General features: G+C 44.6%; 1 protein-coding gene across 1 annotated transcript in view; it reads left to right on the top strand.

The window, feature by feature from the left end:
* LOC115166891 (elongation factor-like GTPase 1) overlaps nt 1-12,454 on the top strand; it is a 101,357-nt gene extending 88,903 nt beyond the window's left edge. Inside the window, exons 21-23 of the mRNA XM_029720793.1 lie at nt 249-832; nt 3,485-3,669; nt 11,031-12,454. Coding sequence (XP_029576653.1) covers nt 249-832; nt 3,485-3,669; nt 11,031-11,219 — 958 coding nt within the window. The 3' untranslated portion in view covers nt 11,220-12,454. The remainder of the gene's footprint in view (nt 1-248; nt 833-3,484; nt 3,670-11,030) is intronic.
* Nucleotides 12,455-15,327: the final 2,873 nt, after the last annotated feature.

Below are 15,327 nucleotides of genomic sequence, written 5' to 3'. Positions count from 1 at the left end.
TTTCAGGGTGTTTCATATTGGTTGGGATGAGAGAGTATGCAGGTATGTCAGGGTGTTTCATATTGGTTGGGATGAGAGGGTATGCAGGTATTTCAGGGTGTTTCATATGGGTTGGGATGAGAGGGTATGCAGGTATTTCAGGGTGTTTCATATTGGTTGGGATGAGAGGGTATGCAGGTATTTCATGGTATTTTATATGCTATGCAGGTATTTCATTGTAATTAATATGGCCATGTTGTTATTATTAGGTATGGACCAAACATCCTCCTTAACAGCGTAGAGGGGTACCAGAAACCATCCGTGTGGCACTGCCTCGAACGACAGAAAGGAGAGAAAGAGGGAGGGGAGAAAGCTGAGGCCAGCGCCATCCGAGACTTTGACAACAGCGTTGTCAGCGGTTTCCAGCTCGCCACCCTCTCTGGTCCCATGTGCGAGGAGCCCCTCATGGGCGTCTGCTTCTCTGTGGAGAGATGGGACATGAACTTCCCCACCCAGCGCACCCACCTGGACTCTGTGACTGAAGAAGACTCCAACTCCCTTGATGCATCTGTTTCCGAAAGCCCCGGTGAGGCTGCAGGTCAGCAGGAGGCCTCAGGCAAGGCAGGGGGAGCGGGTGAGACACCTTCCCAGGCAGAGGGTGCCGTGGCTGGGGCGAGCCAGGGGAGACGCAGGGCGGAGGTTGGGGCCGGGCTAGTGGACTGCTACGGGCCGTTCTCTGGCCAGCTCATAGCTGCTGTGAAGGAGGCTTGTCGGCACGCGTTCCAGGCCAAACCTCAGAGACTCATGGCTGCTATGTACACCTGTGAAATCATGGCTACAGCAGAGGTGTTAGGTAAGAGGCTTAGCAGTACACACACGGCAGAACACACGGACACACGGCAGAACACACGGACACGCGGCAGGACACGCGGCAGAACACACGGCAGAACACACGGACACACGGCAGAACACACGGACACACGGCAGAACACACGGACACACACACACACATAATAACACATGGACACACACACACACGATAGAACACACGCTGGGCAAAACACAAACTAACCACTGAGGTCTTAGGTAAATAGCTAAAACAAACACACACCTTCAAGTCTGCTTCAATCTTTCCTGGAGGCATTACTGCTTTCTAAACCACACAGGAGGAGGATGAGGGAAATATAACAACTTCTATTCAGATACAAATGACTGTGATACATCTTGTCAGGACATTCAAGCCACAACATGACAACTAAACTACCGAGAATTTTACACCAGGTAGAGGGTGAAGTTGCTGCACAAAACTCACATTCTAGTGTGATAGGAGCCATTGGACTGGTATATTATCCCATCCCCGGTGTAGGGAACACATTCTAGTGTGATAGGAGCCATTGGACTGGTATATTATCCCATCCCCGGTATAGGGAACACATTCTAGTGTGATAGGAGCCATTGGACTGGTATATTATCCCATCCCCGGTGTAGGGAACACATTCTAGTGTGATAGGAGCCATTGGACTGGTATATTATCCCATCCCCGGTATAGGGAACACATTCGAGTGTGATAGGAGCCATTGGACTGGTATATTATCCCATCCCCTGTGTAGGGAACACATTCTAGTGTGATAGGAGCCATTGGACTGGTATATTATCCCATCCCCGGTATAGGGAACACATTCGAGTGTGATAGGAGCCATTGGACTGGTATATTATCCCATCCCCGGTATAGGGAACACATTCTAGTGTGATAGGAGCCATTGGACTGGTATATTATCCCATCCCCGGTGTAGGGAACACATTCTAGTGTGATAGGAGCCATTGGACTGGTATATTATCCCATCCCCGGTGTAGGGAACACATTCTAGTGTGATAGGAGCCATTGGACTGGTATATTATCCCATCCCCGGTGTAGGGAACACATTCTAGTGTGATAGGAGCCATTGGACTGGTATATTATCCCATCCCCGGTATAGGGAACACATTCTAGTGTGATAGGAGCAATTGGACTGGTATATTATCCCATCCCCGGTATAGGGAACACATTCTAGTGTGATAGGAGCCATTGACTGGTATATTATCCCATCCCCGGTGTAGGGAACACATTCTAGTGTGATAGGAGTCATTGGACTGGTATATTATCCCATCCCCGGTATAGGGAACACATTCTAGTGTGATAGGAGCCATTGGACTGGTATATTATCCCATCCCCGGTGTAGGGAACACATTCTAGTGTGATAGGAGCCATTGGACTGGTATATTATCCCATCCCCGGTGTAGGGAACACATTCTAGTGTGATAGGAGCCATTGGACTGGTATATTATCCCATCCCCGGTGTAGGGAACACATTCCTTAACTCGTCCACTGAAACGCAGAGAAAAGATTTATGATGGTACAGTATTGGTTGATATTTAAATAGCCATCACTAGCCGGCTACCACCCGGTTACTCAACCCTGCACCTTAGAGGCTGCTGCCCTATATACACTGGCCACTTTAGTAATGGAACACTAGTCACTTTAATCATGTTTACATACTGCTTTACTCATCTCATATGTATGTACTGTATTCTATTCTACTGTATTTAGTCAATGCCACTCTGACATTGCTCGTCCTAATATTTATATATTTCTTAACTCTATTCTTTTACTTTAGATGTGTGTATTGTTGTGAATTGTTAGATATTACTGCGCTGTTGGAGCTAGAAACACAAGCATTTCGCTACACCCGCAATAACATCTGCGTGTATGTGACCAATAAAATGTCATTTGGCAACCCTCATTATTACTATCTATGCTCTAGAACTATTCTAATATTTGTATTTTTAGTGTAAGTGATCACCAACTCTTGTTTTCTAAGGTTGGTCCAAAATGGCACCCTATTCCCTGTATAGTGTACTACTTTTGGTCATCATTACTATTCAAATGAGCCTTGCCCTTCTTCTGTTACAGATAATCAATAAACAGATAATAAACCATATCTAAACAGCACGTTTAGCAGTCACATCCATTTACAGCCAGCCAAATCAACACCAGAATTAAGTGTGTTATTATGAGCCCATTTCAGAAACAATATGACTTTTTACTCACTTCTGCAACGCTAGCATCCCTTTAAATGGGGCGTTTGTCAAGCTCTTCTAATAACCTGTTGTGAATACCAATGCTATCCGCTCTATATACCCCCACTTAGTTTCATTAGTATCGATGAACGTGATCCATATTTTAATTCCATGATGTTTTTTATAGTAGATGTTGGTTGCGTAACATTTATTGTAGAAATAGACTTCATCAATACTTTCATTACATCGTGTCCATTATTTAGATCTAATCAATAGTTGGATTAGACCATGCATATAAATAGATTGTATACATAGTTGGATTAGATTGTGTGTGTGAATCGACGTGGTCAATCATTTGATTAGATTGTATATAGCTGGCCACACTGTATACGTGGCCAGAGTACACGTTAAGCCACTTCTACTAATTATCGTGTGTGTGTGTGTCCAGGTCGTGTGTACGGGGTCCTGGGGAAGAGGGAGGGCCGAGTGTTACAGGAGGAGATGAAGGAGGGGACGGAGATGTTCATCATCAAGGCCGTCCTTCCTGTGGCCGAGAGCTTCGGATTCGCTGACGAGATACGCAAGAGAACCAGTGGATTGGCTAGTCCACAACTGGTCTTCAGCCACTGGGAGGTGAGGCGCGCACACACATACACCCTGTCGTGTGCAGACACACACAGCAGGCATACAACTCACACACACACACACACACACACACACACACACACACAGACATGCCAGGCTCACTCCATGGGGGGTTGTGAGCTGCAACTCATCAGTCTGAAAACAGGTGTTTGTATTTTTAGCTCTTAATAATTTAATGGTTTTTCATAAATTAAGGAATAAAGGAAATCACAATGCTGAACTAGGATCAGTGTTTATTTCACCCTTGTCTCTAGAACTCATAGCCCTGTTCCCTATTAGTTCCAGTATGAGGTGAATCCTAACTAGTCTCCCATTGACATCAATACATTTACATTTACGTCATTTAGCAGACGCTCTTATCCAGAGCGACTTACAAATTGGTGCATTCACCTTATGATATCCAGTGGAACAACCACTTTACAATAGTACATCTATATCTATTTTTGGGGGGGGGTTAGAAGGATTACTTAATCCTATTCCAGGTATTCCTTAAAGAGGTGGGGTTTCAGGTGTCTACGGAAGGTGGTGATTGACTCCGCTGTCCTGGCGTCGTGAGGGAGCTTGTTCCACCATTGGGGTGCCAGAGCAGCGAACAGTTTTGACTGGGCTGAGCGGGAACTGTGCTTCCTCAGAGGTAGGGAGGCGAGCAGGCCAGAGGTGGATGAACGCAGTGCCCTTGTTTGGGTGTAGGGCCTGATCAGAGTCTGAAGGTACGGAGGTGCCGTTCCCCTCACAGCTCCGTAGGCAAGCACCATGGTCTTGTAGCAGATGCGAGCTTCTCATGACTTCTCTGACAATCTCTGGCTCATCCTTATTATACCTCTTTTATATACAGACAAAAATCCCACTTCTTTACCATACCACCTTCTGTATACCTTCTTGTTTTGGGGCGGCAGGTAGCCTAGTGCCAGTAACCGAAAGGTTTCTAGATCGAATCCCCGTGCTGACAAGGTAAAAATCTGTCATTCTGCCCCTGAACAAGGCAGTCTCTGTCTCTGTCTCTGTTTGTAGGCAGGCCAGTTCATTAGACCTTTTCTGAACTTGTGGACTGTAGACACTGAAACCTCAAACAACTGTCTTTTCAATGTGTGCATCCAAATTGATACCCTATTCCCTACATAGAGCACTAGTTTGACCTGGGCACCCTATTCCCTACATAGAGCACTAGTTTGACCTGGGCACCCTATTCCCTACATAGAGCACTAGTTTGACCTGGGCACCCTATTCCCTATATAGAGCACCAGTTTTGACCTGGGCACCCTATTCCCTATATAGAGCACTAGTTTAACCTGGGCACCCTATTCCCTACATAGAGCATTAGTTTGACCTGGGCACCCTATTCCCTATATAGAGCACCAGTTTTGACCTGGGCACCCTATTCCCTATATAGAGCACTAGTTTGACCTGGGCACCCTATTCTCTATAGAGCACTAGTTTAACCTGGGCACCCTATTCCCTATATAGAGCACCAGTTTTGACCTGGGCACCCTATTCCCTATAAAGAGCACTAGTTTGACCTGGGCACCCTATTCCCTATATAGAGCACTAGTTTAACCTGGGCACCCTATTCCCTATATAGAGCACTAGTTTTGACCTGGGCACCCTATTCCCTATATAGAGCACTAGTTTAACCTGGGCACCCTATTCCCTAGGGCGGCAGGGTAGCCTAGTGGTTAGAGCGTTGGACTAGTAACCGAAAGGTTGCAAGTTTGAATCCCCGAGCTGACAAGGTACAAATTTCTCGTTCTGCCCCTGAACAAGGCAGTTAACCCACTGTTCCTAGGCCGTCATTGAAAATAAGAATTTGTTCTTAATTGACTTGCCTGGTTAAATAAAGGTTAAATATAAAATAAATATAGAGCACTAGTTTTGACCTGGGCATCCTATTCCCAATATAATACAATACTTTTGTCCAGGTAACTCTATTCTCTAATCCCTATATAGAGCACTACTTTCGACCAGAGCCCTTGCTAAAAGTAGTTTTGGGAGGCCTGAATCGGAGGTGCCCTTTCAATAAGCAACTGAACTGGCCTGGAGGGTTTTAGCACCCATATTTACATTTTTATTCAAATATCTGTGTCTGTCTTCAGTTATGTGTGAGCTCGTTGGCCACGCACACCAGTGTTTGGTGTTGAAATGAGAACGAATAAGCAGAACCCCATACCGACTGTAAAATATGGTGGTGGATCTTTGATGTTATGGGGATATTCTTCTTGCACTGGTCCTGGGGCCCTTGTTAAGGTCAACGGCATCATGAACTTTACCCAGTACCAGGACATTTTAGCCCAAAATCTGGTTGCCTCTGCCAGGAGGCTGAAACTTGGCCGCAAGTGGATCTTCCAGCAAGACAATAACCCCAAGCAGAAAATCAAAGTCCATGAAGAAATGGTTCATTGGCCCCAAAATCAACATTTTGCAATGGCCATCAGTCTCCGGACTTTAACCCCATTAAAAACCTGTGGTTTGAATTGAAGAGAACAGTCCATAAGCACAGATGAAGGATATCAAGGATCTGGAAGGATTCTGTATGGAGGAATGGTCTAAGATCCCTCCCAATGTGTTCTCCAACTCCTCAAACATTTTAGAAATGGGCTCAGGGTCGTTATCCTCACAAGGTGAGGTATTGAAAACAGGGTCTCTTTCTTTGACCTTTGGTATTAGTATAAAATAATATAATTTTACAATAATTGTTTTGCAAAAAAAGCCAGTGGATGGTTACTCAATACCTTCAAAAATAGTTATTTTGAGTTCTTCAATAAATGTGAATATTTGTAGCTACTTTTAAGTCAATACCTGCAGTCAACTTGTGCAATACGTTAGGAGATAAAGCAGATTGCGTTCTTCATTTCACCTGTTACATTATTTTACAGTTCCTAGAACAGTTGAGCCATTCACGTGTTCGTTGTAAAGAGCGAAACAAGAGAAAGCGGAGCTGCTGAGTCCATAGCCTTCTATATCTATCAGAGTCTCTGTTGTGTGGCAGACATGAGGTGATGAAGTTACACTTGTATTCATTCACTACTAAATGTTTGCCATCAGATATATTATAACTGCTTTCTACCGTGTTTTAGAAGTCTGAGAGCTCTGTTATCGGAGTTCTGTACGGCTGCCATTTTCCCCCTGTGCTTCCTACTAGCGGTTTTTCCATCCTCCATTCTTCTCCTCTCTGCTCCGTGTACACATTATGCTTTTCCTTCAGAAAAACATGCATCATAACATTTGGTTCATTTGCACAATTTCTCTCGTTCACATACGCTTGTAAATGTCCACATTCACCGAAAATGACATTCGGTAACTACTAGCTATACTTGTATAACTTTATGAGCTGGATTTGCTTGTCTTTGCAATTAGTTTGTTCATTTTTGCTTGTTAGCATTTACCTAACAAGGTATATGTGATTTCGCTATTACTTGTGCTAATTTTGTTAGCATTCCAATGGGCTTTTTGTTTTTAGCGCCCCTTTGTGTGCTATGCCGGTAATTACGTAAATCCCAGGATGGCAGAAGAACAGTATGACATTTTGAAAATCTGGGTACCTCTCAAGCCTAATACAATGTACTGTAGTTTTATAATTTATTTTATACAATCATTTTTGCTCATCTTTATCAAGGGGGTCAATCATTTCAGAACCCACTATATCTATGTGATGGGTGTGTGTATTACGTGTTTCTTATTTGGTGTGTGTGTGTGTGTGTGTGTGTGTGCTCCTGTCTGTCTGGGGGTTTAAGTGGTAATTGTTCAAGGTCGGCTAATTTAATTGGCCGAGAGCTCCGCCCGGTGTCTCTCTCACTCACACACACACACACACACACACACACACACACACACACACACACACACACACAAGCCAGCCTAGTGAACAGCTTTACGGTCTGACCTGATGTCACACTGCCAGGCAGAAGAGACACCACACACACTGCTTTTATTTGTCATTATTATCTATATTATTATTTTTATTATAAATGCTGTTGGGAAAGAGCTCTCAAGGTAAGAATGTTACTGTATTGTTTTACACCTGTTGTATCCTCGGCACATGGCGAATAAACATTGAAACTAGATGCGACACACACGCTATGCAAATTCATTACAACACACAGCATGTCACTCAGTATTAGATTCCCCAGTTACTCCACACACCCACCCCCTACCAGCACATTGTTGTCAGCCTTTGTGTGTGTGCTTCATTAAAACAGGTCTGTCCAGTTTAATTTACGTTACTCTGTCATTATCTGCAGCAGTTAGATAGATTGTTACTCCATAGACAGTCATGACAACATGGATAGTTACTCCATAGACAGTCATGACAACATGGATAGTTACTCCATAGACAGTCATGACAACATGGATGGTTACTCCATAGACAGTCATGACAACATGGATGGTTACTCCATAGACAGTCATGACAACATGGATGGTTACTCCATAGACAGTCATGACAACATGGATGGTTACTCCATAGACAGTCATGACAACATGGATGGTTACTCCATAGACAGTCATGACAACATGGATGGTTACTCCATAGACAGTCATGACAACATTGATAGTTACTCCATAGACAGTCATGACAACATGGATAGTTACTCCATAGACAATCATGACAACATAGATAGTTACTCCATAGACAATCATGACAACATAGATAGTTACTCCATAGACAGTCATGACAACATGGATAGTTACTCCATAGACAGTCGTGACAACATGGATAGTTACTCAATAGACAGTCATGACAACATGGATAGTTACTCCACAGACAGTCGTGACAACATGGATAGTTACTCCATAGACAGTCGTGACAACATGGATAGTTACTCCATAGACAGTCATGACAACATTGATAGTTACTCCATAGACAGTCATGACAACATGGATGGTTACTCCATAGACAGTCATGACAACATGGATAGTTACTCCATAGACAGTCGTGACAACATGGATGGTTACTCCATAGACAATCATGACAACATGGATAGTTACTCCATAGACAGTCATGACAACGTAGATAGTTACTCCATAGACAGTCATGACAACATGGATGGTTACTCCATAGACAGTCATGACAACATGGATAGTTACTCCATAGACAGTCATGACAACATGGATAGTTACTCCATAGACAGTCATGACAACATGGATAGTTACTCCATAGACAGTCATGACAACATGGATAGTTACTCCATAGACAGTCATGACAACATGGATAGTTACTCCATAGACAGTCATGACAACATGGATGGTTACTCCATAGACAGTCATGACAACATGGATGGTTACTCCATAGACAGTCATGACAACATGGATAGTTACTCCATAGACAGTCATGACAACATGGATAGTTACTCCATAGACAGTCGTGACAACATAGATAGTTACTCCATAGACAGTCATGACAACATGGATAGTTACTCCATAGACAGTCATGACAACATGGATAGTTACTCCATAGACAGTCATGACAACATGGATGGTTACTCCATAGACAGTCATGACAACATGGATAGTTACTCCATAGACAGTCATGACAACATGGATAGTTACTCCATAGACAGTCGTGACAACATAGATAGTTACTCCATAGACAGTCATGACAACATGGATAGTTACTCCATAGACAGTCATGACAACATGGATAGTTACTCCATAGACAGTCATGACAACATGGATGGTTACTCCATAGACAGTCATGACAACATGGATGGTTACTCCATAGACAATCATGACAACATAGATAGTTACTCCATAGACAGGCATGACAACATAGATAGTTACTCCATAGACAGTCATGACAATGGGGTTTTAGTAGACTCCACCTTGCTTCTATCTGAATCTATTCTATACATCTAGTCTATTTAAATTAGATGCAAGCTACTGTTAGCATTTAGTTTATCATTGATTTGCTATGGACTTCATATTTATTTCACATATGAATAGTGTTTAGTGACAGAGAGAGAGCTCTTCTGTGAGTGTTGTATTGTTGTGTTAGCTATGTGTGTAATCTTATGGACTTACATTAGATTAGCATGAGAAAGAGGTTGTGACAAGAACTTTTTTCCTCCCATTGTGTTGTAGTTCAGGGACTAGCGTGTGTGTGTTTGTGTTCATTCAGGCTAATGTAGGTGAGGCCCACTGACACGCTTCATGGAGCGCAGTGACAAAAGCTCACTCACTCACTCACTCACAAACACACACACAGCAGTGAGACAAAGGCCCCTGTAAAGATAAGTAACCGAAGGGATGCACACAGCAGGGGCCGCAGAGAGCAGATTAAATCAAAGACCTGTGTGTATCTTTGCTTGTGTGCGCTCGTGCGTACTAGTGTGTTTATGTGTTTCAGCCCCCCTGTTGGTACAGTCCACACGTTACAGTTAGAGCTGAGAACCCGCCACTCTAACCCTGCACACGTACACACACAATGAAACACACACCCATTCGCCCTACTGGACCCAATTGTGCTGAAATATATGTTACTCACGTGGTTCCCCTGTGTGTGTGTGTGTGTGTGTGCGTGCGTGCGTGCACATGCACGTGCACATGCATGCGTGCAACCTCGTAATCTGTCTGGTGTTCTTCCTCCTCTACCATCTGTTGCCTGCAACCAGAGTCTGTCACTCGGGGCCCCTAACGGCCAGGTGCAGGGGCCCACGAAACACACTGGTACAGTAATTGTGGCATGGTGTGTGTGTGAAGCAGCAGAAGGCATTGCCTCATCTCCTCAGCAGGTTGCACATAGCCAGGCCCTCCTCAACAAACACACACAGTCTCTCCTCTAGAACACAGTGGCACAGTGTTGATCTGGATGTCTGTGTGACTGACTGGTTTGGAAGAACACATGTATCTCTATAACCTCCCCTACTGTCAGAGCCTGATAGAGGGGGAGGGGGGTGGAGAGAGCCAGGTAGGGAGCTAGAGGGGGAGGTAGAGAGAGCGACAGGGAGCAGCTGAGTTGGATAACAGTAGTCATGTTCCCTTCCTTGTCTGCCACCACTGCTGAGCAAAGCTTAGCCAAGACCGGGTTCTTTGTCATGTGGGGTAGATTCCAGTGTCCGCTCCATGCTTTACATCTGTTAATGTTTATGGGTCAGGGCCCGTATCCACAAAGTGTCTCGGCGTAGGAGTGCTGATCTAGGATCTGTTTAGCCTTTTCAGTCATAAAGAATAAGATAATATGGACAGGGTTGACCTGACTCTGAGATGTTTTGGGGATACAGGTCCTGATCTTTGTATCTATAGTCCATTTAATGAAGCATTATCCTGCTCAGTGGTGGACTTCAAACTAAATCTGTCTTTATGTATAAACTAAATCACTCTCTCTCTGTGTCTCTGTCTGTCTCTGTGTGTGTCTCAAGGTGATCTCCAGTGATCCGTCCTGGGTTCCCACCACAGAAGAGGAGTACCTCCACTTTGGAGAGAAGGCTGATTCCGCCAATCAGGCTCTGAAATACATGAACGCTGTTCGCCGGCGTAAAGGACTGTACGTGGAGGAGAAGATAGTGGAGCACGGCGAGAAACAGAGAACACTGAGCAAGAACAAATAGGCCTGTGTGTGTGTTTCCTGATTGACTCCTACCAACACACACCCGAGACAGACATCATCAAGAGCATCCAGGGTATACTGTCCCCCATCGCTCCACCATCATCACCCCCTCTGTCACTGTCCCCCATCGCTCCACCATCATCACCCCCTCTAACTGTCACTGTCCCCCATCGCTCCACCATCATCACCCCCTCTAACTGTCACTGTCCCCCATCGCTCCACCATCATCACCCCCTCTAACTGTCACTGTCCCCCATCGCTCCACCATCATCACCCCCTCTAACTGTCACTGTCCCCCATCGCTCCACCATCATCACCCCCTCTAACTGTCACTGTCCCCCATCGCTCCACCATCATCACCCCCTCTAACTGTCACTGTCCCCCATCGCTCCACCATCATCACCCCCTCTAACTGTCACTGTCCCCCATCGCTCCACCATCATCACCCCCTCTAACTGTCACTGTCCCCCATCGCTCCACCATCATCACCCCCTCTAACTGTCACTGTCCCCCATCGCTCCACCATCATCACCCCCTCTAACTGTCACTGTCCCCCATCGCTCCACCATCATCACCCCCTCTAACTGTCACTGTCCCCCATCGCTCCACCATCATCACCCCCTCTGTCACTGTCCCCCATCGCTCCACCATCAATACCCCCTCAAACTGTCACTGTCCCCCATCGCTCCACCATCATCACCCCCTCTAACTGTCACTGTCCCCCATCGCTCCACCATCATCACCCCCTCTGTCACTCAAAATGAGCCACTGATGCTTTTATATTACGGAGCAGTTTTGCTGAAATCCTCTTTAGAAAATGTTTTTTTAGTCCAGAACTAGACTTAATCTGTGTCTAGGAAACCGGCTCAATGGGTTTTAATAGCTGGACATGCAGCTGTGTCTTTACCCAGGAGAATCCCTTTCAGCTATGCATAATTGACGAGTGTTCCTGTTCAGATCCAGTTTTGCTGTTAAGTGAAGTGGCTTGAATTAATTTCTGCTCTCAACCTAATTGAATTGCAGTACCCAGCCCCCTGTAGAGCGGCATTTCATTTGGAAAAACAGAAATATGATGCAAAGTGGGATTGTACGTTTTTTAATTATTTGGGGACAGCGCTAGCGAGCTATAGCCTTGTTGATATGCTATGTTGAGAGCTCTGGGTAAGGTATCTGTGTACAAGACATAAAGCAAAATGTACAGTATTTACCAGAAAGCAATAAAGAAAGAAAATTGTGTGTTTTTTGTTTCATTTATCAGGAGTGATATGTGTGTGGGTCATTCTTGAGATGTGGTGGCATTTGGACATGGCATTTTGGAAAATAATTACTTAATGTTTCTAGATTGAATTTCATTTAAATGTATTTGGGTACATCTTCCCATTCTTAATCAAATAATATGGCAGCTTAATGACGCTAAATATTTGTTACCATTATGATAACATGCCAGCAGTAGGAATAGCAACACAAAGGACGGTAACACCAATGGATTTTACAAATTGGGCCACAGATGTTCATTAACCCTTTTTAAAATAATTTACTAAAGTGATATAATTAATCATTTTGCTCACAATTTCCCTTAATTTACATTGAGTATTACCAATAACACTTTTTATTCAGACACCAAATTAATAATGGAATCCTCAAATGTATCATTTTTGCAGATTAGAGGCTGTGTGTGTTCCCCTAAGACAATTATGAGACAGTTCGCCATCACTGGGAAACTCCTTGCACTTCAATCAATGTACTAGAACAAATGTCTAGAATTGCTCTACAAGTTCTCCCTCTTCATTCCCCTATTTCTACACTCCTCTCATAGACTTGTCCCATTGTGTTGTCTGACCCCTCTCCTTCCCGCGCACACATCTCCCCTTTTTCCTCCCCTCCCCCACTACTTCCCCTCTCCCTGGGGTTGAGGAAGAAAGATCTCTTTCTCCACCAAGAAAACAAAGGAGATCAATGGTTGAGGTGTGTGCGCACACACGTGTAAAGTAACAGGAGACAGCACAAAATAGTTAAAACACACTGTCCCATGGCTGAGCTTGACTGTAATGGGTTGAATGATTCTGAGCTAGTATGTCCATCTATTGGTCGTTACACCAGGAAAGGGCTTCCTGGGGTGAAAAATACATTTTAAGATTCAAGTTGGCACGGGGTGCATCTCGATAGTCTAAAGTAGCCTCCTCTGCTTGTTTCCCTCCATCTGCACTGTTCAGCAAATTGACCAAAGCAATATGGAAGATGCCTTCCAGGACTTTGGTTTCACCTGACAAGTTCTTTCACATCAGTTCACATGATGGGAAGAAAATTGTGGCCATTCAATCTATTTTGTCTTGCGTATAACATGTATTTTTGTGATGGTGCAGCTATGATGTCCATATACAAATTTGTCATTGTGGACCGTAACATCTATCTTATCTTCCCTTATCATTTAAATGGGTAGTTTACCCAGAAACCACATTTGCCCACTTTTCCTATTCTTGTAGATACTATACTTTAGATATGCTGATATCTTGAATTACTTCCTGAAGACCACGATTACTCTTCAAAAAAACATCATCATTGGTCAGGATAGTTGAGCTTGGCTTCTCTTCCAGGCCCAAGTGTTATTCTTTCTTCAAACACGCTTCACTTGGAAGCTAGGGAACGACGTTGCCAGTGCCACAGCATCTTCCCAGTGAGCACAGGATGTTAAAAAGAGTGGGCCGAGAGGACGGGGAGAGTAGAGAGAGTGAGCGGGAGGGAAAGACGGTAGACATGCATGCTGCTTGCCAGAGCTGTCACAACACAGGGAATGTATCCCTCGCCTTCTAGGAAGTTCCAACCACTGTAGACAGTGGTGAAAATTGTAATCCACAGACATATGTTTAAATAACATGAATCACAAACCAAGCGGTTATGAACAAGAATATCAAATGGTCCAACCTTTGTACATAATTGTAGAACCTTAGTGTGGATGTTTTTCTATGTGACCATGAGCCATTTTCTCAGGTGATGTGTTTGTTTAAAAGTTAGTGATCCGTTTTAGAATCCTGCTGTGAAGCAGCATTCGGGAAGGCATTCAGACCCCTTGACATTTTCCACATTTTTGTTACATTACAGCCTGATTCTAAAATTGATTAAATAGTTTTAAGGCACACACCTGTCTATATAAGGTCCCACATTTGGCAGTGCATGTCAGAGCAAAAACCAAGCCATGAGGTCGAAGGAATTGTCTGTAGAGCTCCTAGTCAGGATTGTGTCGAGGCACAGATCTGGGGAAGGGAACCAAAACATTTCTGTAGCATTGAATATCCCCAACAACACATCATGCTTAAATGGAACAAGTTTGGAACCACCAAGACTCTTCCTAGAGCTGAGCAATCTGAGTAATCCGGGGAGAAAGGCCTTGGTCAGGTAGGTGACAAAGAACCCGATGGTCACTCTGACAGAGAATGACAACCATCTCTGCAGCACTCCACCAATCAGGCCTTTATGGTAGAGTGGCCAGACGGAAGCCACTCCTCAGTAAAAGGCACATGACAACCCACTTGGAGTTTGCCAAAAGGGACCAAAAGACTCTCAGACCACGAGAAACAAGATTCTCTGGTCTGATGAAACCAAGATTGAACTCTTTGGCCTGTATGTAAAGTGTCACGTCTGGAGGAACCCTGGCACCATCCCTACGGTGAAGCATGGTGGTGGCAGCATCATGCTGTGGGGATGTTTTTCAGCGGCAGGGACTGGGAGACTAGTCAGGGTCGAGGCAAAGCTGTACGGAGCAAAGTACAGAGAGATCATTGATGAAAACCTGCTCCAGAGCTCTCAGGACCTCAGACTGGGGTGAAGGTTCTCCTTCCAACAGGACAACAACCCTAAGCATACAGCCAAGAGAATGCAGGAGTGGCTTCAGGACAAGTCTCTGTCCTTGAGTGGCCCAGCCAGAGCCCGGACTTGAACCCGATCAAACATCTCTGGAGAGACCTGAAAATGGCGTGCAGCAACGCTCCCCATCCAAACTGACAGAGCTTGAGAGGATCTGCAGAGAGGAATGGGAGAAACTCCCCAAATACAGGTGTGCCAAGCTTGTAGCGTCATACCCAAGAAGACTCGAGTCTGTAATGGCTGCCAAA

The sequence above is a fragment of the Salmo trutta genome, chromosome 29 (genome assembly GCF_901001165.1).
Source record: "Salmo trutta chromosome 29, fSalTru1.1, whole genome shotgun sequence".
NCBI classification, from domain to species: Eukaryota; Metazoa; Chordata; class Actinopteri; order Salmoniformes; family Salmonidae; genus Salmo; species Salmo trutta.
This window is presented reverse-complemented; position numbering and strand designations above follow the sequence as displayed.